Raw genomic sequence first — 21,383 nt, 5'->3', positions numbered from 1 at the left:
GTGTTACTTTCGCTCACTAGTTTATTATAAAAACGTTATATTTTTATATTATATATATTATTTGTTGTCAAAGCTACTATTAATTCTTTTTTATTTTTAAAATTTATTAAATAAATAGAAATAATACAAATAGTGAAAATTACAATTGATATAAATTTCTTTACTATAATCTTATAGTAGTAAAGAAAGAAAGCTTATATCAGTGGTTTAGAATAAAATAATAGTTATTTAGTATTTATAGTGAAATATTCTCTCATATAATACTGGCTACGCCCCAGAAGATTAGGCTAGGTCTTACCATCGTAGTAAAATTAAAGAAAAAATTTAGAGGGGGGGGGGGGGGGAGTTAGTTAATTTTCTAGAAGCTATTTCTTTTGGAGAAATTGAGGGGTATGATTTCCCCCCCCCCCCAAAAAAAAGTAAAAAATACCAACGACCGATGAGAAGCTTAACTAGTGAAAAGAAGAGCCTTATCAGTCAGACGATTTACGAGATCTTTCGGTACAAACCTACACACACAGATAGACATCTTATAGCTTTTATAAAATAATTAAGTTTAAAGGAAAACAAGGACGACAATATGCAATCATAGACTAGGGAATGTGATTCAGACAAACATTTCTAAGTGAAAATTTCCCCACAGCCCTCTTCCCTTATTTCTTTCCTTCTTACCAACATCCCTTCAGTTTCATCAAAAACAAATTTTACGCCAACTCTACGCCAACAAAATATTTAGTTTTCTTCAGTTTCAAATGTAATTAATTGGATGAATCACAGCCCCTGCATGCATTGAACTAAAGCCGATAAACTAAAGATGAATGAAAACTTCGAACTTACTTTGATAAAATAAAATACTTTTAATTGTCAAAATCTTTAAAATGCACATAAATAAACCCTGAACCACTTCATTATGCAAACTAAATTTTCCTGGATATTTTGTCTATGTTAGTCCATAAGTGTACAGCTTTACAGTACATTATTTCTATTTGTTAAAGCAACACGTATGTTAAAAGAAAAAAATTCTTTTTAAAGTAAAATGCTTATATATCAATCAAAATCTAAATTTTTTATTTTTTACTGATCCACTTCATTATGCAAATCAAAAGAAAATCAATAGGAAAATTATAACTCTTAAGATCTCAGAAACTACAAAGAACAGCATGCAGTTATCAATTATGAGTCTAAATAATGTATCTATCTATTTCAGACAAAATGGTTGTATTTGATTTGCCAGGTGAGGACAATGAGAGTGGGGACGAAAATCCAGGTAAGTTAGAAATTTAAACAGTACAACAGACTAATACTTGTAGAGAAGCTTTGCTTATATACATATAATTTTAAATATAAATGATAATTTAAAGAAAATATAAAGTATCTTGCAGTAAAATCATTTTTAATGAGCGTTTTTGGTACAATTATAGAATAACCCCCTTCTAATCTTGAAGTTAATTCAAAATAATGGAATGGGGTAGTTGTTTCTTATGGTTTTTGTATTACTTTAGTTCAGGATAGGTTATTTTATATAGGGTACTTGGTAGCCCCCCAGGATTAAGGCAGCTTAAGGATAGGCCCCTCCCGCAGGGATAATGCATGGAAAAAAAAACTAGAGACCCCCTTCTCTATTTTGGGGAGAGGGAAAGTTTTCTTATAGTAACTCTCTGAGGGAAGGGAAAGCACCAAAACTTTATTTTTATATTTAGAAGAAAATAGTCTTGTAGAAGACCAGTCTGCAGGTTATAACAGCAAGATCACCAAAATGGAGGGATTCGAACCAATGCTAGGTAATTGTATAGTATATAGATGTATTATCTATGCTTTTTTCAAAATTAGGAAGTGAATTGTCTAGCCGTTTATGACATCTTATTATAAAAGGGTTAGTATCTCAAAAATCGACTTTAAACAATATAATGTACATATATAATTTATTTCGCTTTTTGCCATTGTAAAAAACTTTTATTTTTAATAATCGGGTAATTTTTTCATAAATGTACTTAAATAGGGGTTATGCCACCGCTTATTATAAATTTTATACTTGTGGTAGAATATTTTTGAAGATGTTTAGTAAAATTTTCGGAGCGCTTCACGATTATTTACCACAACCAAAGTTGAATTACCTATCCTCTTCTAATCAGATTTTTTTACATTCCCCCCCCCCCCCTTTATAAATTTTTAAAACTTTAACTTCCTTGCAACAACATACCCTGATAGGTTGATTTTAATATTTTGTTCAGGTGAAAACCTCGGGTTAGGTGAGCTACCCCTGCTGGATGCAGAAAACAGGAGGTTAAACACTCTGCTCCAAGAACAACAGGTACACACTTGGATTCAGTGGCGTGCACAGGGTTACACCAGGAGAGTATTGGCCCTTGAGTAAGTGGAAAATGAATAATATCGTTCTCCTTAATATCTAGTTGTAGAGGGGTTTAAACACCCCCTTCTCTACACTTATAATGATTGAACTATTGGTTGTGGTATAGGAAGAAGCAATGATACTCTATAGCTGTTTGTTTCCTTCTGTTTGTTTCATACTCCCTTTTAGATAAATACAATTTAAAGTTAAGTCTGAAGAGAATAGGGAATTCTCAAAAAGTCAATGCTAAAAGATATATCTTTTTTTTACTTTCTCTTTATAATTATAATAATCTCTCTCTCTCCCTTTTCTTTCTAAAAGTGTGACCTTTTGTTATGCTTATCATATCAAACAGCTTTGTTACTCTTTGGCGCAATAATTCTTGTTTTTTTAAAGTTATATTTTGGTATAATTTATTTGGAGTGAATAATTTTGTTTAATCTAATATTATTTCATGTAAATTAAAATGAAATTATAGGTTATCTTGATGAAGCTAGAACGAAAACAGTAAAAGTGTCTGACTATGACGTCAGAAAAAATTAACAATTAACCAATGAGAGGCCGCTATATATTTTACCATTGTGAATACTGGCTTCTCATTGGTTAATTGTTAATTTTTTCTGACGTCATAGTCAGACACTTTTACTGTTTTCAGCTAGAACAGAAGATCAGTGAGTACAACCAGTATTCTGAGCACTACATGACACATGTATTGAATATTTCAGGTTATCTTAATAAAGCTAGAACAGGAAATCAGTGAGGACAACCAGTATTCTGAGCACTACATGACTCATGTATTTAATATTTCAGGTTATCTTGATGAAGCTAGAACAGGAGATCAGTGAGGACAACCAGTATTCTGAGCACTACATGGCACATGTATTTAATATTTCAGGTTATCTTGATAAAGCTAGAACATGAGATCAGTGAGAACAACCAGTATTCTGAGCACTACATGTCACACATGTATTTAATATTTCAGGTTATCTTGATAAAGCTAGAACAGGAGATCAGTGAGGACAACCAGTATTCTGAGCACTACATGGCACATGTATTCAATATTTCAGGTTATCTTGATGAAGCTAGAACAGGAGATCAGTGAGGACAACCAGTATTCTGAGCACTACATGGCACATGTATTTAATATTTCAGGTTATCTTGATAAAGCTAGAACATGAGATCAGTGAGAACAACCAGTATTCTGAGCACTACATGTCACACATGTATTTAATATTTCAGGTTATCTTGATAAAGCTAGAACAGGAGATCAGTGAGGACAACCAGTATTCTGAGCACTACATGGCACATGTATTCAATATTTCAGGTTATCTTGATGAAGCTAGAACAGGAGATCAGTGAGGACAACCAGTATTCTGAGCACTACATGGCACATGTATTTAATATTTCAGGTTATCTTGATAAAGCTAGAACATGAGATCAGTGAGAACAACCAGTATTCTGAGCACTACATGTCACACATGTATTTAATATTTCAGGTTATCTTGATAAAGCTAGAACAGGAGATCAGTGAGGACAACCAGTATTCTGAGCACTACATGGCACATGTATTCAATATTTCAGGTTATCTTGATGAAGCTAGAACAGGAGATCAGTGAGGACAACCAGTATTCTGAGCACTACATGACCCACGTGTTCAATGTCCATCAGGCCACTGACAGGAATATGGACATTCTTAGGGTGAGTGCATTTAAGCAATAAAGATTCGTTTGCTCTAGGGGCATATCCACTATCTAGTTTTATTTTAACAAAATAAAATAGGAAGGTTTAATAGCTTGGGAATTCAAATAAATTTATTATATTCATACAGCATTTTGTTCATTGCTTTAAATTTTTCTTTTAAAGTTTCAAAACTGAATTGATAATAGTCATCGACATATTTGTCATTTTTATCAAAATTTGTGTAATTTCTACTTTTCCATACTATTGAATGGGTCAAATTTCTTGGTCTTTTTTGCAATGATAAAGCAAGGATAGAAGGATACATTATGATAGGAATTGCCCAAATTTTTAAACCACTTTATCTTATTTGTAACTTTTGGCTACTTTCATTGAATTGTGATTGGTTGAGTCAAAAACTAGTTGCCTGCAACCTTTTCAACCAATAATTTCAACCTTATGAAAAAATCATCATTGGGGATGTATATTAATTAATGTAAATTATCGTTCGTTGTCTTATCCCTGTAGATCCCTGTATAAAGCAGAGGTGGATTCCTAGAATAAATAGGGTTGCTGCATCGCTGCCTCATCAAAATTATTTTTATGAAAAATCCTCCAAAATCAAATAAAAAATCTACAAAGAATAAATTAAATCATAGAAGGGTTATTAACATAAGATTAAATTTAATTCTTGTAAATTTTTTTATGTGATTTTGGAGGTTTTTTACAGAAACAGTTTTTGTGAGGCAGTGATGCAGTGACCCTAATCTTTTTTAAGAATCCACCTCATTTAACATTTTTATTAAAGGTAAAAAGAAAGGAGATAGGGGAGGAGAAAGAGATGAAGACGACAGCAGAGCTGCTGGCCTCCAGATACATCAGAGACAAGAAGATTTGTCATAATAACATTAATGACATGATTGGCAATATTGATGATATCGAGGAAAAGATACTCAGCTATGAAATGGCTTTACGGTGAGTTATTAGCAGCAAATGTACTCTATAATTCACTTTGTCTGTCCGTCCGTCAGACTGTTTGTAATGCGTTTTTATTTGATGATAGGTAGTGAAATTTTCAATGAATATTACTATGACAATTGTGCTAATATTTTTCTACATTGTTTTGTCTATGGGTCATGATTTAAAAGACATAAACACTTTTTTGGCATAAACTTCCTAGAACAAAAGGCCGGCCTATCAAGGCATAAATCATCACTCATAATGATTTTTCCTGCTTTTATTCAAGTTAAACGGCCAAAACTTTTTGTGAAGATTTCTATACCTTTTGGCATCCAGTGTATATTTACTTGGTACATATTGGTCTGAAAAAATGTATCATACCATTTATCAACATTTAAAATGTTTGGAGATAATTTTTTTTTGAGATATGAGCATCATATCTTTAATTTATTCTATCCGTTTGCCATTAAAAAAATATTAGTTATCCCTACTATGGATGTTGTCATTCTTGTTTTTTTCTATCATTGATGATGTTTAAATTTAGATCTGAAGAAGCCAAACTGGATGCTGGAGATGAAAATATTGAAGAATGGCAAAATAACATACAACAATTTAATACAGGTTTCTATTTTTAAAAGATTCTCTACAAATTAGTGAAATTACAATCATTCATAAGCTTTTTATTGTAGGGATGGTAAAAAATCTTAATTACCCCCCCTCTCCTAATAAAACTCTTGTAGTGGGGATATTTCCTGGTTTGTAAAATCTTAGTGCATTGTTCTCGAAAATCTTAACTGTGACCTAACCTCTGTAAAATCTTAAAACCAGCATTTTACCATTGAAAAGTCTCATTAAATAGGTAAAATGTTTGTTGATTAAAATTGTTATAAGTTGCTTCTTTTAGATATTGAGACAATAGTGAAATATTTCAAGAAGGATGAAGTCAAAGTCAAAGAAATAAATCTGGAACTTGCTAAATTGAATACAAGGTATAGTATTCTTTTTATTAAAAAAAGGTTTATATAGCCGTTTATAGCATTATTTCTCATTGCCAATTTTCTGAGTAATACCCCACAAAGGAAACGGGACAATGGACTAAAAATTAAATTGTCATGAATGTACTTTTCTGTAAGCTAAAAAATTTAGACGGTAACGTTGAATCTTGATTATATTGTAAAAAGTGACAGTATCTGATCTTTACTACCAATAATTTTAATCTAAATAAGGTTTAATTTTGTTTATTATAATTGGTATGTAATAAAATGTATCGCCTATTATATTATCCCTTAGAGGTTCAGATATACATATAAATATTATCATATCTGTTAACTCCCCTTCTTTCCTACTACCCTTTGATTACTATCCAACTTCTCCACTGCACTGTTCAAATCCAAGTTATCTATAATACAAAGTAGCTTGATGTCTGTCCGTCTGTCTGTCTGTCCCTTAAGATCTCGGTAACCACTGAACCGATCGGATTCTACTCTTTAGGGAATATACCTACTTTCTTGGGGGGTGGGACACCCCCAACCCCCCCAAAAATAAAAAAAATCCAACCCCCCAATTTTTTTTACATTTTTTGTAAAATCTCAGTAACTGCTGATCAAATTGGGCTCTACCCTTCTGGGAATATACCTACGCTAGTAAGTTATATCATAGTAGCTAATAATTTTTTTTCTTCATAATTTTTTCTTCTATTTTTTTTATTTAGTTTACAAGCTGCTAAATCTGAACTACGGCAAGCTTCATCAAAGAACAGGATGGCCCTTATTGCTCTGGACAAATGCGCTGAAGAATTTAGGTAAATATTTTTAATTGATTGATAGATTTTTCAAAGTTTGCAATGGTTGAAATATTAGAGATTTATCAATAAATGTAGTCAATCATGCCATAATAGATAGGTTGAATGATAGAATGGTTGATTGATAAATTGATTGATATAAATATATATTAATTAATTTATTGATTGATTAATAGATTGATAAATTTATTGATTGATAGATTGATTAATATATTGATTAATTTATTGATGATTGCCTGATAGATTAACTGATAGATTTATTGATTGATAGTTATTGATAGATTGATTGATAGAATGATTGATTAATAGATATCAATATTTGTAATTGATAGATTAACTGATAAATAAATTGAGAGATTTGTTAATTGATGGATATAAAGATTATTTCATGGATAATTTTTTATATAATTTATTATCTTTATGATTTAACTATATTATTTTCAGGGAAGCTCACACAACTCGTCAAGACATTGTGAAGCAATGGGAGAACTCTGTGAGATTACTGAGGAGAAGGGATTTAGAAATTGAAAGTATCACTCAAGAAATTGAAAAGTAAGAAAGTTTTATCACATGCTTTTTTAAAATTTTATCCTATTTTATGAATAAAATATAATTTCTGTCTGTCTGGCTGTAATTTTCCATCTATAAACTATTTTTGTTCATTAAGCTATAAATAATCAATAAACCGATTTAGGTCTTACACTTTAAGAGAATCTTTGGTCAGCTTTATTTCTGTTTATTTTTTAAAGTAGCTGTAGATGCTAGGGGCACAGCTGCTAGTTTTTGGTATTTTATTATTTGTTTTTCTAGGGTGAAAGGATTGACATCTAGAAAGTTGATTGAGTTACAAGAGTATAATAACTTTCATAAGAATGAAGAAGGCAATGTTAGAGAAATTAAACACAATCTCAAATTATTAGGTAGGTTTACATTCTATTCATTATCATATTGATGAATAGCTTGATATATTGCTTTTATTTTGTGAGAATAAATAAATCAATAGATTTGCTTCCTTAGTATATAGTTTGTGACTATGATAAATAAGATAATTTGATTGATATAGTGTGATAGATTAATTACCAGATTTATTGAAGGACTGATTTCATGTTAAACTAAATAGATGGTTTCAGATTGAAACTTAATTAAGCTCTTGATTGTTCTTAATATATGACTGGTGGCTCCAGCCATAGACCCTCGGCTGATTTTTGAGACACTTTGTCCCGCTACAATTTAGTTAACTTTCGAGGATCAATTGATGTAAAATTTATAATTACAGATAATTTTATGAAATAAATAATTAATCAAACATTGAAGGTGTTATTATTATTACAGAGAAAGAGGAGGGTAATCTAAAAGAAAGTCTGGACCAATCCGAAGCAGAAGCTAAAGAGTTTAAAGTTGAAATTACCACTGAAAGAAGAATGATTCTTAAGCTCAGCCAAGAAATAGACTTTTTGAGGTAATTACTTTAAGGTGTTATATATCTTATAAAACTAATAAGTAATAATCAAAAGTTCTGGTACACGTTCTATAAACACATTCTCTTATATGTTGGTTTAAAAACTTTTAGTACTTGATTAGTTGCTTTAAGCTTACAGTATTCAAACCTATTCACTAAAGAAATCTAAAGAAGTGTTAATTTTGTCGTTTTTTATACTACTCTAATCATTTTTAATAGCGAAGCTACTTTATAATTTAATTTGTATGTCCGTCTTCTGTCAGGTAGTCAGTCCGTAAAGCTATTGGGTAAATATGATTTTCACATCTGTTGTTTAAGATAGACAGCTTATTTTATTTTGCGAAGATTCTTTATACAAATAAAGCATTAAATATACATTTCACTTTGTCCCTCGGTCTGTCAATCATGGTACGAAATAAAAATATAAAATATTTAAAAATATGTTTGAAAGGTTTCGTGATTTGTTCTCCAATTATCTTGAATCTTGAATTTAACCAATACTCTTTAAATTGTTCGCATTGCCATCTATGATTTTTTATAGTAGTTATGGTTTTCATCCTTGTTTATTTAGAACAAGGATAACTAAATTGAAAGTGGACAGAGAGAACAACACCAAGAAAATGATTATGATGGAAACTAAACGAGCAGGTAACTTCTGGAGAGTGGGGATAATGGACTTAAAAAATATGGGCCACCCCAAAGTTTGATTTTGATATTTCAAAGTTTTAGGGGAATTGTTAGATCATAATGGGTTAGTGCAAAAGTTACATTGTCCAAAATTTCCAATTCTTTAAATCTTCAAAAGAAAAATTTTATTTATCAAAACTGGGAGGGACGCTTGTTAATCGTCCAATGCCCTAACCCTTCATCCCTAGTTGTAGAGAATCATTTAATATAAAAAAATATTAATTTTTGTACAAATAGCTAATTTCATCAAAGTGAGCAATAACTACTAAAAATTTATTTGTACATATATCCTTTTAATTTTGAAAAATTCAAAAACAAATAGAATTCGTCTAAGAATTACCATATCGAAGTCCTCTTTGTATAAAAGCCTAAAACCTGTTAAGGAACAGTACAATGATTAAGCACACATGTTAGTACAGCCATTTTATATATCTGAACAAGCACCTAGATACTCACAGACAAACAGACAGAAAACTATTCTATTGTTTGTTTTTCAGAGCTGGAGACAAAAGCAGCAATTACAACGAGTTTGGTTCTGTCAGCTGAACAAAGGATGGCTGAAATTGACAGCATTTTGCAGCAAAACTTTACAGTATATCAGGCCCTAGGTAAGTTTTAACAACATACAAAAAAAATAAACAAAAGTTTATATTTTAACCTAATCTCGTCATAATCTATATCAGAATTAAATATTTCTATAGAAGATTAAGTTTATTTACTGTATTTTATAGGAATCCCATTACCCCCAAAGCATTAAACACATATAGAGTAGATGCTTAGTAATAAGTGATATTTTCACAAAAAATTAAACTGTCTATCTTAAATGGAAGCAAAGAAAACCTGATATCCCAAACAGAAAAGTCATTGCTCCCAAAGCGTTAAAGGTAGGCAAGACTTAAAGGGAGTAGATGTACATTAATTTTTAATAGCAACCGATTAAAATTCTATTTCACCCTCCAATAGGCTTTAAACTGACACACCAACGATTACTTTTTGTAATAGAGTAGCTGCGCTACTAAATAGATAAAACTTTATTTAGCAAGTGAACTAAAGAAATGTCAGAATAGAAGAATGGAACATGAAGAAATATTGAGGCAATCAATCAATCAACATCAACTTATTCTGGATGAAATAAACCTTATCAAGGTAAAGAACTAAAACTAAATCACCTTTCAAACTTTTCTGACGATCAAAATTATTATGATATTGTAAAAGCATATGCAGAAGAAATTTGTCTGACTATTTTTTACTGTATAAAAAGATAGATTTAAATCAACCTTTGATTGCACGACCATTGTCTTAAATCCCAACTGCCAACAATACTTTGAAAATAAAACCTATCTTATTATTCGCTACAGAACTTTTAAAGTATTAGCACAGCATATAGGGAATGCCTTGTATATAAAACAGGTTATGCTTTTTAGGACCTTCATGCTGTGAGGGCTATAATTCCCTCTTCCATAATATATTTATAAAATTATACAGCCTGCCATACTGACAGAAAAATATACTACCTATTTTAGTTTTTATATTATATTTGGATATAATACAGTTTCAACTTTAGGTAGAAGAGAGAAATCTGAAGAAAAGCATCCAAGAAATATCTGATAGAGCTCAGAAAAAGGAGGATGTACTTCATATCAACCAATTTGAACTAGGTAAACAAATTATTCAAACGGTTGAACTTAATCCGCGGCATTTGCGCTCATAGTAATATGCCTCTTAATACATTGTAAATAAGTACAAATTTTACTTACTGCTTATATGATAGCCCCCATATATAAATAGCATGTGTATGGGAAGAGTTTGTCTTAAAGTAGGTTTATCTTATTACCACGCACACTTAAAAAAATCGTGGAATCATATGGTTGGTTGTCTGTAATTGATTAAAAGTACCTTATAACATACTTAATAAGATCGAACAAATATCACTATAAATGCTTCACTGAAGAGCATAAACCAATCCGTCTTCCAGTATTCACATCATAGTAAATTATTTCAGTAAAATTGGAGAGTAAGAATGAGAGATTGAAAGGAAAGCTACCAGAGGAAGAAAGAAAACAGTTGAAGCAAGAACTGGTTTCATTGAAACAGGTAATACCCATACCTGTGGTGTTCTAACCCAGCGGACCCACCCAGTACCCAATATAACCTAACCTAACCTAACCAGGCAAAAAATAATAAGAAAATACAACTATTTTCAATTCAATTCAAAAATTAATGGGGCTGGGATAGGGGGTATAAGTGCCTAAAAAGAATTTTTGTGTGACTAAAACAACATAATTTAGTTTCTGCTTTAGATGTGTAAAATTCTAAAATTAAAAAATTACAATACAGATCAAAGTTTTATGATCTCATCTCATCTCGTCAAATCAAATTATCTTAGACCAGTTCTTACTGTCAAATATCTTAAACCTTTCAATTGTATGTGTTTTCAGGAATATGAAGCTAATGATAAAACCCGAAGAAACCTGGACAACATGCTCTATAAGTTAGAGGTAAACAAGATTTATTTTCATGAGTTATGATGCCTTTTTGTGAAAAAAGATAACTGTAATATACAACCCTTAGAACTGTTTTATTGGTCTCAAGGGCCATAAAAAATTAAGAAATATTTGAATTTGTTTAAGAAGTAAAAACTATATACCTTTCATCAAAATATTTTTAGTTGCAGAACTATTCCATATATAAAACAATATGAATGTCTACATATGTTCTTGCAATCCATCATTACAATAAGGACTAAAAGTAGACTGGAACAGCAAACGCGCAAAAACGCCTATTTTTTTGCGCGTTTGCTTTCGCCGTCCATAAAATTTTTTGTTAGATTATTTAATTGTTATCAATGGTAAGATTTTTTTAGGTATCAATAGAGAGGAAGAAGAAAGATTTGGAAAATATGCAGGAACTATTAGACAAGAGATCACATGACCTTTGTGATACTGAATTAGGTATATATATATCTATAAATTTATCTATGATTCTATGTGAATATCTATCCATCAAGAAACTATTAGACAAGAGATCACATGATCTTTGTGATACTGAATTAGGTATATCTATCTATCTATCCATGGGTTTTTATGGATATATATCTATCTATCATTCTATTAAATATCTAGATATCTATAATTCTATGTGAAATTTATCTATCTACCTACCTATTTATCTATCCATTTATTTATATATCTTCCTATGTACCTATCTAATTAGCCATCTATCTATCTATTCAGAGGTAGAGATACTAACCAGACAGGCAGACGGAGTAAGGAAGGATATTGAAGAAACTCTAGTGGAAGAAAAGACCCTGAGTGTTACTGAGATACAGGTAAACTAATTATAGAGTAGCTAAACTACTAGAGGGAAAGCTTTTTTTAGGACGAAGATCAAAATACATAACTTTTGTGTCACTTTTGAGTCATGAGAAGGATGAAAGGAGAAGTGGGAAAAAAAAACCCATAAAAAAGAGATGGAGAATATGACGTCAAAAGTTGTGCAAAAGTTATGCATTTTGGTCTTTGTCTATTTTGAGTCCTGATTATTTTTCAATAAAAATTGTGAAATTTTGCTGCACTCGTCCCATGATTTGAACACACAAAAGTAGTACTTTGTGACAAAGTAGTGCAAATAGGATAAGGACATTTAGCTTGTTTTTTAAATAATTAAAAATCACTAAGCGCTGGAAAATGTCATTTGTAACGTCATAAAAAATTAAAAATACGTCTAAAAAGGAAGAATGAGAGGAGAAGTGTAAGAGGAAACTTTTAAAAAGATATATAATAGACGTATATTCATAACGTTACACATGAAACTTTCCAGCTCTTCGTAAAACACAATAACAAGGCAACCTAAGTACACACACACATAAAAATGACAAATTTTAAAAGGTATTTGAAAGAAAATGATATAGTTGGCATTTTGCAATATGCTTGTTTCAAAAATAAGGGGCATTTGCGCTTCATAATATTGGACCCTTTCTGTTGTTTTGGGTTTTATTGATTGATTTTAAAAAGACGGTAGATTTATTAGTTCTACATTTCTCTTGAAAATCCATCTCGAATGTTATGTTACTAAGTAACTGGATTTCCAAAGAAGGGTAACAATTATACAATTTAGATCAAAGACGAGGTGGCCAATTTAGAAGAGGCCATAGGTGAACTGAAACGAAGCATTATTGACGAAGAATTGCGGGGCAAGGAAAGAATTTTATCAGTGCAAGCGGCCAAAGAAATGTATCAAAGCCAACTTAGGTAAGCTAAACAACTAGTATGCCCAAAATTTTCCAACGTAGAGGGGAAAGTCACTCAAGAATTAGCCACGTGACGTCATAGAAATGAGAGAGATAATAGGAAAAGTGGGAAAGGAAACCCGTAAAAAGAGATGAAAAATCTCTCTTTTTCATGACGTCACGTGGCTGATTTTTTAATGGCTTTCTCCCCCTACTTTTCCATCAGTTTTTTTTGTATTTTGTAGTTAAACGTTTTATTTAGTTTTACCTAGCTGTCAGAAAATAGCCTAAAACTGTCCAGGGACTCAGACAAAGCTTATCCAAGAATTCAAATTTTTACATCTTTCACCAATCATTTTAAAGAATTTAAAGAATCAGAAAGAAACAATCATCCAGCTTCTTTCATATATTTCTAGATGTATAAAACAGGACGTAGACGAATTGCGATACCAAATAAAAATCCGGGAGAATAGAATAGAAAAACTAAAATGCAAATATCAAACTATTTTCAAGAGTTTGGGTAATCCAGGTAAGATTTTAATTTTGATTTTATAACATTATTTATATGTTTATTTATTTACATAGCAAACTTTAGTATAAGAGTGTCAGGTATGGTTTTGCCAATAAATTTATTAGAAACGGTTTTACGGATTATAGTACAAAAGGAAGAATCATCTACATAGTAAACTTAATTTTGTAATTTGATCAGTTTGAATTTATAGTAGCATTTGATATTGCTAAAATTTAAAATTAGATTCGGAGTATTTCTTTTACAATATTTATGAATTTTACAGTGGCATTCTATATATATTTTCAGAAGATATATCCACGCATGCTGGATAGGTTATCCTATATCTAAAACAAACTGAGGGGAGGGGGAGTGGTTATTTAAAATATGTGATATGTACAAATGCTTTTTTGATTGCCTAATTTATGATATTTTTTTTAGGGGGGAGAGGGGGGGGAATTATTTGTGGTTTTATTATTCTAATAATTGAAAAATTAGGGTGTTTATTCTGAAGATTATTAATGTTTAGATGAAAGTCCTGGGGATGTATCCACACATGCTTATTATGTTGTTCAGTTAGCACAAGAAAAGGCAGAGTTAAAGGTATAGATTTTCTTTATAAAAATTACAAACTATGATAAACAACAATACCCCTTCATGAAATGTCTCATCTTCATGAATATCTTGTCAGTTAGCAAGTTAGAAAAAAATACATTGATTTTTCAATGCTCGAAAAGACCTCCTTAAAATCCTTAAAAGTTCTATTAGCTTATCTATTCATGGGGTAGTAAGATTATTGTTTGTCTGTGTGAGACATCCTAAAATTGTTAGGTATGTGATCCATTTAAGATCTTTTAGATTATATTTTTTTTTAGGAAAAATCAGAAAATTTACAACGAGCAATAGCAAAGGAGGAAAAAGAATTGAGAGACTTAGAAAAAGCTATTGCAATGATGAAGGGGTCGAACATTAATTATAGAATTGATAATTTAAGGTATAGTAGAAAAGAGTCAGATATCAAATAGTGGTCAGACAGATAGAAAGATAAAAAGCCAGTCATACATAAAGACATGCAGTCAATAAAATAGACACAACAGGACGACACAGACAAAAACACGGATTGAAAGACAGATAGAAAGAAAGATCGGCAGAAAGACAGACAAAAATATAGACAGAAAAACACTTAGAAAGACATACAGAAAGATGGACAAACAGAAAACAGACAGAAAGAAAGACAGACAGAAAGACAGTCAGAAAGACAGAAAGAAAGACAGACAGAAAGACAGACAGAAAAACAGACTTAAAGACAGACAGAAAGACAGACAGACAGAAAGACAGACATTGGACATCTTACAACTTTATATTAGAATCATTTAATTTTAGGAAACCAACTCAAGACGAACAAGTGTTAGAAATGAGAAGAATGGTTGATGCTAAAAAACAGGGAAAATATCCATCTTAGAAAGCTTAAAGCCTGACTTAAAACTTAATGAAGCGTCCATGGCAAGCTCAGTGTTTTATATTTTTGTGACCTCCATCTTAATCAATTCTAGTTTTTATTGGGTAATAAAGCTAAGGAGTAAATACCTTTGAATTAAGAAGCGATCGTTGCAGCTGTTCATGAAATCTTACTGGATAAACGGATATTAGTTTGCCATTTATATATAAGGATTAATTATCTATCTTTGTCTAGCTGTTATAGAGATCTTACTGAGTACATTATATGATGGATATTTAACTTTCAGGAGATTGTAGATACAAAAGAAAAAATTCAAGAAGTAAAATCCTTGATAAAAGATTATGAAAAAGTATTAGTGGAAACAAGAAATGATGTTGAGGTTTGTAAATCTATCTATTTAGTTATCTATCTATCAGCGCACAGACAAACACATATCCTGTTACTTTTGTATTAGGATTTAGTCATTAATTTATCAATCTGTCAAGTGATATATCTATCTTTTAATTATTAATCTACTAATAAATCAAACAATTCAAATCTCCTTATAAATCTACCAGTTATCTATTCATACATCCATTCACCAATCTATTTATTTGGTAATATATCTAACCAAAAACCTATTATATATCAATTCTATCCTAATTTATCTGCCTGTCTATCTATCTTATTAAGATTATTTAATACCTATATTTGTGACAACTTTTATGTATGTTATCTACAGGCAAGAGCATTAGAGTTGAATGCCTAGAGTGAAAGTCTTGATAACCTTATTAAGACTGTTGATAATGTTGTCAAGAAATATCTTTCTATATAAATCCTTTTATAATTCTATCTATCTATGATCCATTCATCCATCCATCCATCCATAATTCTATCATTCATAAATCTATTTATTTGGATATATATCTATCCAAAAACATTATATAAACTATTTATTTATCTGCCTGTCTATCTATCTTATTAAGATTATTTAATACCTATATTTGTGACAACTTTTATGTATGTTATCTACAGGCAAGAGCATTAGAGTTGAATGCCAAGAGTGAAAGTCTTGATAACCTCATTAAGACAGTTGATAATGTCATGAAGAAAATTGCAAGAGCTGCTTCAATAGCTTTTACATTAAAGGTATGATCTAATATTTATCATTGATCTGATTTTGAAGGTATTTGATTTTAAAAATTTTGCATTTTAAAGGCCTTAAGATGCAAAACATCTGTTTGTTTCCACATTTGTTTAATTTTTTTCGGTTAATATCATCTTTGTCTTCATACAAAAACAAGGATGACAAGTTGACAACATCCATAAAACCGAAGCTCTGAAATGGTAGGACAAACGGACATTAACACTTGTATTATGTCATAACTGAATAATCAGAATGCGAATGTATAAGAGTCAAGGCAAAATTGTAAGTAAATTTGTTGAAAAACTGCTTGATACAGGATAATGATTATGGACATACTTACATTTTAGGACTTGATTATAGGGTTGCTTCGCTTTTAATATTGTACTTTGTTGTCCCAGGAATCAGTATACCAAAAATCAGACCAATCGGATAATTAGGTCACATGCAAAATTTAAAATCGATAGGACAATTCTAACATGCCTCAATTAACGAAAAAAGCATGTTAGAATTGTCCTATCGATTTCAAATTTTGCATGGTGATTCCTGTAATAGTTAGGTACGAGTTAGAAAGCGTAGCAACTCTATAATCATTACCAGAATGTCCGTACGTCCATTTTAAACATGTTGATTTTTTTTACATTTTTAACCACAAATTTGTATGTGACCTAATTATCCGATTGGTCTGATATTTGGTATACTGATTCCTGGGACAACAAAGTACAATATTATAAGCGAAGCAACTCTATAATCAAGTCCTAAAAATGTAAGTATGTCCATAATCATTATCCTGTATCAAGCAGTTTTTCAACAAATTTACTTACAATTTTGCCTTGACTCTTATACATTCGCATTCTGATTATTCAGTTATGACATTATACAAGTGTTAATGTCCGTTTGTCCTACCGTTTTAGAGCTTCGCTTTTATGGATGTTTTCATCCTTGTTTTGATTACAGCTAAATCTATTACTACTAGACTGGACGGTTATAGCTTGCCTTTGTTCCGCTACTTATATTAAAATACGTAATTGACCTTGTTGAATTTACAGACAGAGTTGAGAAGAGAACAGGGAGGAGCTGCACAACAATATGATAAAGGTCAGTTTCAGTATTTTATCTGAGAGGGTGTGGGGGGGGGGGGGGTTATGAGGCCTAGCGTTTCTTAAGTAAATAATATCTAAGAATACAAATTTTGTTCTGTAACAAATTTTTCTAACTTTTAAAACCATTTTAATATATGGAAATTTGTTTAAAAAATTTTCTCTTTATTTACTTCCAATTCTATTTTAATTGACTAATAAAGATAAAGGTTAATTTTAATGAATTATCAAATGCTATAGTAATGTCAAAGTGTCATAAATTTACCTACATATAATAAAAATTTGGGTATAGTCCCTTTCATGACAACGACTCATAAGGGGCGTTTCAGCGTATTTCACAGTAGCTTTTGATAGGTTATTTTAATTTAGGTTAGGTGATTGCCCCACAGGGGCTAGAAATAGGAGAAAATCTACTGTGAAAATACGACAAAATGCCCCTTAAGAGCCGTTGCCACGAAAGGGGCTATACCCAAATATATTCCTTATTGTTTGATTTTAGATATAGAAATACGAGTAATTGAAGAAAGCACTACAAGAGCTCTATCTACATTAATGGTAAGACAATAATGGAGTTACAATACTTGGATATGGTGTCAGGGGAATTTTTGTCGTCAATTTAGGTTGCTAATATAGCCATCAGCCATTGGTCAATGCGTTTTTACATGGTCCAGGAAGAGGAGGGGGTGGAGGTATCGTTATATTAGCCTGCTAGAAGTTATATTTTATTAGAGTAAGCGAAAATTTTGTACACTATCCAAGTAATTCTATGCAAGGTTTGGTGATTTATTATGTTTTATACAGATAAGAAATTCCCAAATTTAATTCAGAAGTGGATTCTTTAAAAGATTAATTATCGCTGAATCGGCTATTGTCGCTAAGATTATTTTTGAAAAAAATCATTCAAAATTAATTAAGAATCTCAAAAAAAGATATAATTATATGCAAATAACCCTTCTGTGATTCGGCACCTCGGGGCTAAAAAAACTTGTTTTAATCTTATAATTGTACATTCTATATCCGCGGAAAGCTGTTTATAATTCGATGCGAGAAATAACTATTCTTCCACTAAACATCGGACAAAACTACTAAAATTTACCAAATATGTCGAGAAACTTCAATAAATTGGAATTGTGAAAAAAATGTGCCAAATTGTTACAGCGTTTGAAACTGATATAACGATTCTAACATGTATAATCTAATAATGAGAGATGGGAGCTATCATAATGTTGATTTTATTTACCTTTTAGGAATGTGTTGGAGATAATAAGGAATTGAAAGAAATTATTCATGTAAGTTTTTTTATCAGTAACCTTTCTAGATACCTAGTCTGTCCGTCAGTCTATCTAAAACATAAAGTATGAAATTTAATCATAATACCATACAAAAATTGTTTTCTACCATCTATGATAGAAATTATTTTTTTTGTTTGAAGCAAAAAATCTCTGAAATGGCTTGCTTGAATGGGTTGGACTTTTCGGGGAAGCTCTAACATTGTATTAGGGTGGTTTTAGGCCATTTTCTCCGCCCTCCCTAGAAGATAGGGGTGAAACAAAGCAAAACTAACTTTCTATTCCGTTACTTCAGATATAAATATTTTGTTTGATTTTTACAAATATCTTTTTTTAGGGTGAGCTTTCTCAATGCAGAATCCAGCTACCACCCCAACCTCACGAAGTTAAGAAGAGGTAGGAGTCATTTTTTACACAAAATAATGGAACACAATTGTGTAATAGTTATTTATCGCATTATATTATAAACAGCTTTCCGCGGACATAAAAATGAACAATTACAAGGCTGTTTTTAATACAATGCATGCAAGAATAGTTATTTCTTTCATCGTATTATAAACCACTTTCCGCGGATATAGAATGTACAATTATTAGATTAAAACCAGTTTCTATATTCCTAGAAAGCGGTTTATAATACGATGCTAGACATAGTTTTTTCGTATTGATGAGAACCGGTTCCTGTCCACCGGATTCGAATGAATACGAGAAATAACTATTATTGGGTATTTTTACCCACTATAAAATTACCCATGAAAATAACTAGTTTCAATTGGGTGGTAATTAGACAATTCATTAAAATAATATACCCCCCCCCCTCTTCCACTTCGTTGGGACTTTTTAACGTTGTGATGTTTTCATAAAGGGAGAAACCAAACTTAACTTTATACCTTTGTTAGCAAGTTTAAAACCAAGGATTCCAACATCCAAGGGTAAAAGCAAAGCACAATGAAAGTAATGGATAAACACACCTACAATTTGTGTTATAGGGCAGATGTCCAGTGGTCATAAAACAATAAATAGAAATTAATTAATAAATTTAACCTTATGAAATTGCATATGTGTAGCATGTCTTTTGTAGCATGACCGACAGACCAACAAACAAAGTAAATCTTGTAATGGATTTACATTGATACAGGAAATCTACACATAATTTCAGCCAACTATATTGAAAAACAACCGAGAAAATCACATTATTGCCATAGCGTGACAGACATCCAAAGTAGATAAAGGAGTAGCTCTGCTATGTTTTAATGTTTTAACATACTTTTTTTAGGACAACATCCATCAATAGAAGGCCTGCTCGTGTTCCAACATTTAGGTAAGAAAACCTGCAGAAAAATTATGTGAAGATTAGAAAAGTGATTTAATTTGTTCGGTGGTTATCAAGATCTTAAGGAACTCACATTCATCTTACCTCTACCCTCAAAGTGCCAAGTCGAGTACATAAACCCCACCTTATTTTGAAATAAAATGAAATAATGAAAGGGGTTTCGTTTGTTTATAATTGTAGATCAGGCAAAGTTAAGTTATATCATGTTAGGTACTGGTTAGCCGCTAAGGGTTAGGTCACTGAAATAGTAAAAAATACCATATCCCCCCTATTATCAATTCATTTAGTAAAAGTACATTAAGGGAAAGCGCCTAAAAAGAATTTCCATTTTTTCTATTCAGATTACGACGGGCCACTAGCCAGCCAGCACAAAGAACCGGATTGTACAAAATTGACCACAATTATCAGATTCATCAAATTGTAACAACCACATCAGTTTCTAGTATACCTATACCAAATATTATGTAAATGTGACATCTAGCGAATATTTTTACAACTAAAGATAATGAAAATTTTCATAGCATATAAAATTGGATTTTTTAATATTGTTTTTATAGAAGAATACATATAATCAATACCTCTGTTTCCAGTTTACAAAATATTTTGTAAATTGACTTCTAGCAAATTATTCAACAACTATATTTGATGTATTTTAGTGTTCGTCAAAATATTAAAAAATATTTCATTTTTATATTAAATTACTATTAAATCTTTGTTCAATTATATCTAATCATAGTATTATGTGAATAGGATATCTTAAGAATTTGTCAACTTTTAATTACAAAGCAACACAAAATGTAAAGAATATAATTGTGATTTCTATATACTGTTTTATTATATATACTATGTAATTGCTACCTCTCTATCAATAAATATCAGAAAAAGTCTTTAATCCATTAATATTCCCAGTTGAAATAAAAAGTCACACATACTTATATATGGAAGTGGGACCTTTTAAAAATAAATATTAAACAAAAATTTATTTTTTCAAAGCACTTTCAAAATATAACTATTGTACCGGATGGTTTTAGGCTAATTTTTGTTCCCAATCTTTCCTCTTTGAAAAGAGAGTCCTTAGAAGCAGGGGGCACAGCTGCTAGTATCTTTTAAGCAGTGTCAAATAAATAATTTGTTTAAAAGTCATTCATAAAACCTCTCTATATATGATTTATTTAAGGCTGAATTTCCGTGATCTTAGCAAAGCAATTGATAAAAATGGCCATTAATTAACTCACTTCAGGAGTGGTTTTATGAAGAACTTTATAAAAGCAAAGTTGTTCAAAAGAAGGTGTATTAACTTTTTTACTTTTTATTTAAGATAGCTAGCCGGTTCTTTTAGTAAGTAGTAGATGTAAAATTTTTCATAGAATTCAGATATGCAATCGGTTTTTTTGTAGACCTCTTATTTTTTA

General features: G+C 30.8%; 2 protein-coding genes across 2 annotated transcripts; both read left to right on the top strand.

Annotated features, from left to right (window-relative positions):
- The first annotated feature begins 1,211 nt into the window (after window positions 1–1,211).
- On the top strand, window positions 1,212–15,132 carry LOC145335284 (coiled-coil domain-containing protein 39-like). The gene is made up of 28 exons (XM_080181022.1): window positions 1,212–1,267; window positions 1,701–1,781; window positions 2,232–2,311; window positions 3,161–3,229; window positions 3,333–3,401; window positions 3,503–3,658; window positions 3,760–3,846; window positions 3,932–4,048; window positions 4,836–5,002; window positions 5,532–5,608; window positions 5,892–5,976; window positions 6,699–6,788; window positions 7,233–7,340; window positions 7,599–7,708; window positions 8,121–8,247; window positions 8,819–8,895; window positions 9,432–9,542; window positions 9,974–10,080; window positions 10,499–10,592; window positions 10,937–11,028; window positions 11,373–11,432; window positions 11,798–11,885; window positions 12,168–12,262; window positions 13,051–13,184; window positions 13,579–13,691; window positions 14,200–14,273; window positions 14,546–14,664; window positions 15,054–15,132. Exons 1-28 carry the CDS (start codon window positions 1,213–1,215, stop codon window positions 15,130–15,132), a joined length of 2,721 nt encoding a protein of 906 aa, XP_080037148.1. The 5' UTR covers window position 1,212.
- Window positions 15,133–15,170: 38 nt separating this feature from the next.
- LOC145335283 (uncharacterized) lies at window positions 15,171–20,592 on the top strand. Its single transcript, XM_080181021.1, has 9 exons — window positions 15,171–15,182; window positions 15,416–15,508; window positions 16,144–16,257; window positions 17,302–17,350; window positions 17,852–17,907; window positions 18,600–18,641; window positions 18,979–19,037; window positions 19,915–19,959; window positions 20,313–20,592. Exons 1-9 carry the CDS (start codon window positions 15,171–15,173, stop codon window positions 20,437–20,439), a joined length of 597 nt encoding a protein of 198 aa, XP_080037147.1. The 3' UTR covers window positions 20,440–20,592.
- Window positions 20,593–21,383: the final 791 nt, after the last annotated feature.

This window comes from Acartia tonsa, chromosome 13 (assembly GCF_053477335.1).
Source record: "Acartia tonsa isolate MP-2025a chromosome 13, ASM5347733v1, whole genome shotgun sequence".
In the NCBI taxonomy this organism is placed as follows: Eukaryota; Metazoa; Arthropoda; class Copepoda; order Calanoida; family Acartiidae; genus Acartia; species Acartia tonsa.
The sequence above is the reverse complement of the archived record's forward strand: the minus strand, read 5'-3'. Positions and strand labels throughout refer to the sequence as shown.

What these genes read in the sequence shown, in the direction of transcription:
- LOC145335284 (XM_080181022.1), top strand. Translation starts at nt 1,213, where the DNA reads ATGGTTGTATTTGATTTGCCAGGTGAGGACAATGAGAGTGGGGACGAA. An exon ending in GATGGAAACTAAACGAGCAG is followed by an intron (nt 8,896 to 9,431) that starts GTAACTTCTGGA and finishes TTTGTTTTTCAG; the next exon opens with AGCTGGAGACAAAAGCAGCA. An exon ending in CCTTTGTGATACTGAATTAG is followed by an intron (nt 11,886 to 12,167) that starts GTATATATATAT and finishes CTATCTATTCAG; the next exon opens with AGGTAGAGATACTAACCAGA.
- LOC145335283 (XM_080181021.1), top strand. An exon ending in CAATAGCTTTTACATTAAAG is followed by an intron (nt 16,258 to 17,301) that starts GTATGATCTAAT and finishes TTGAATTTACAG; the next exon opens with ACAGAGTTGAGAAGAGAACA. An exon ending in GCTCGTGTTCCAACATTTAG is followed by an intron (nt 19,960 to 20,312) that starts GTAAGAAAACCT and finishes TTTTCTATTCAG; the next exon opens with ATTACGACGGGCCACTAGCC.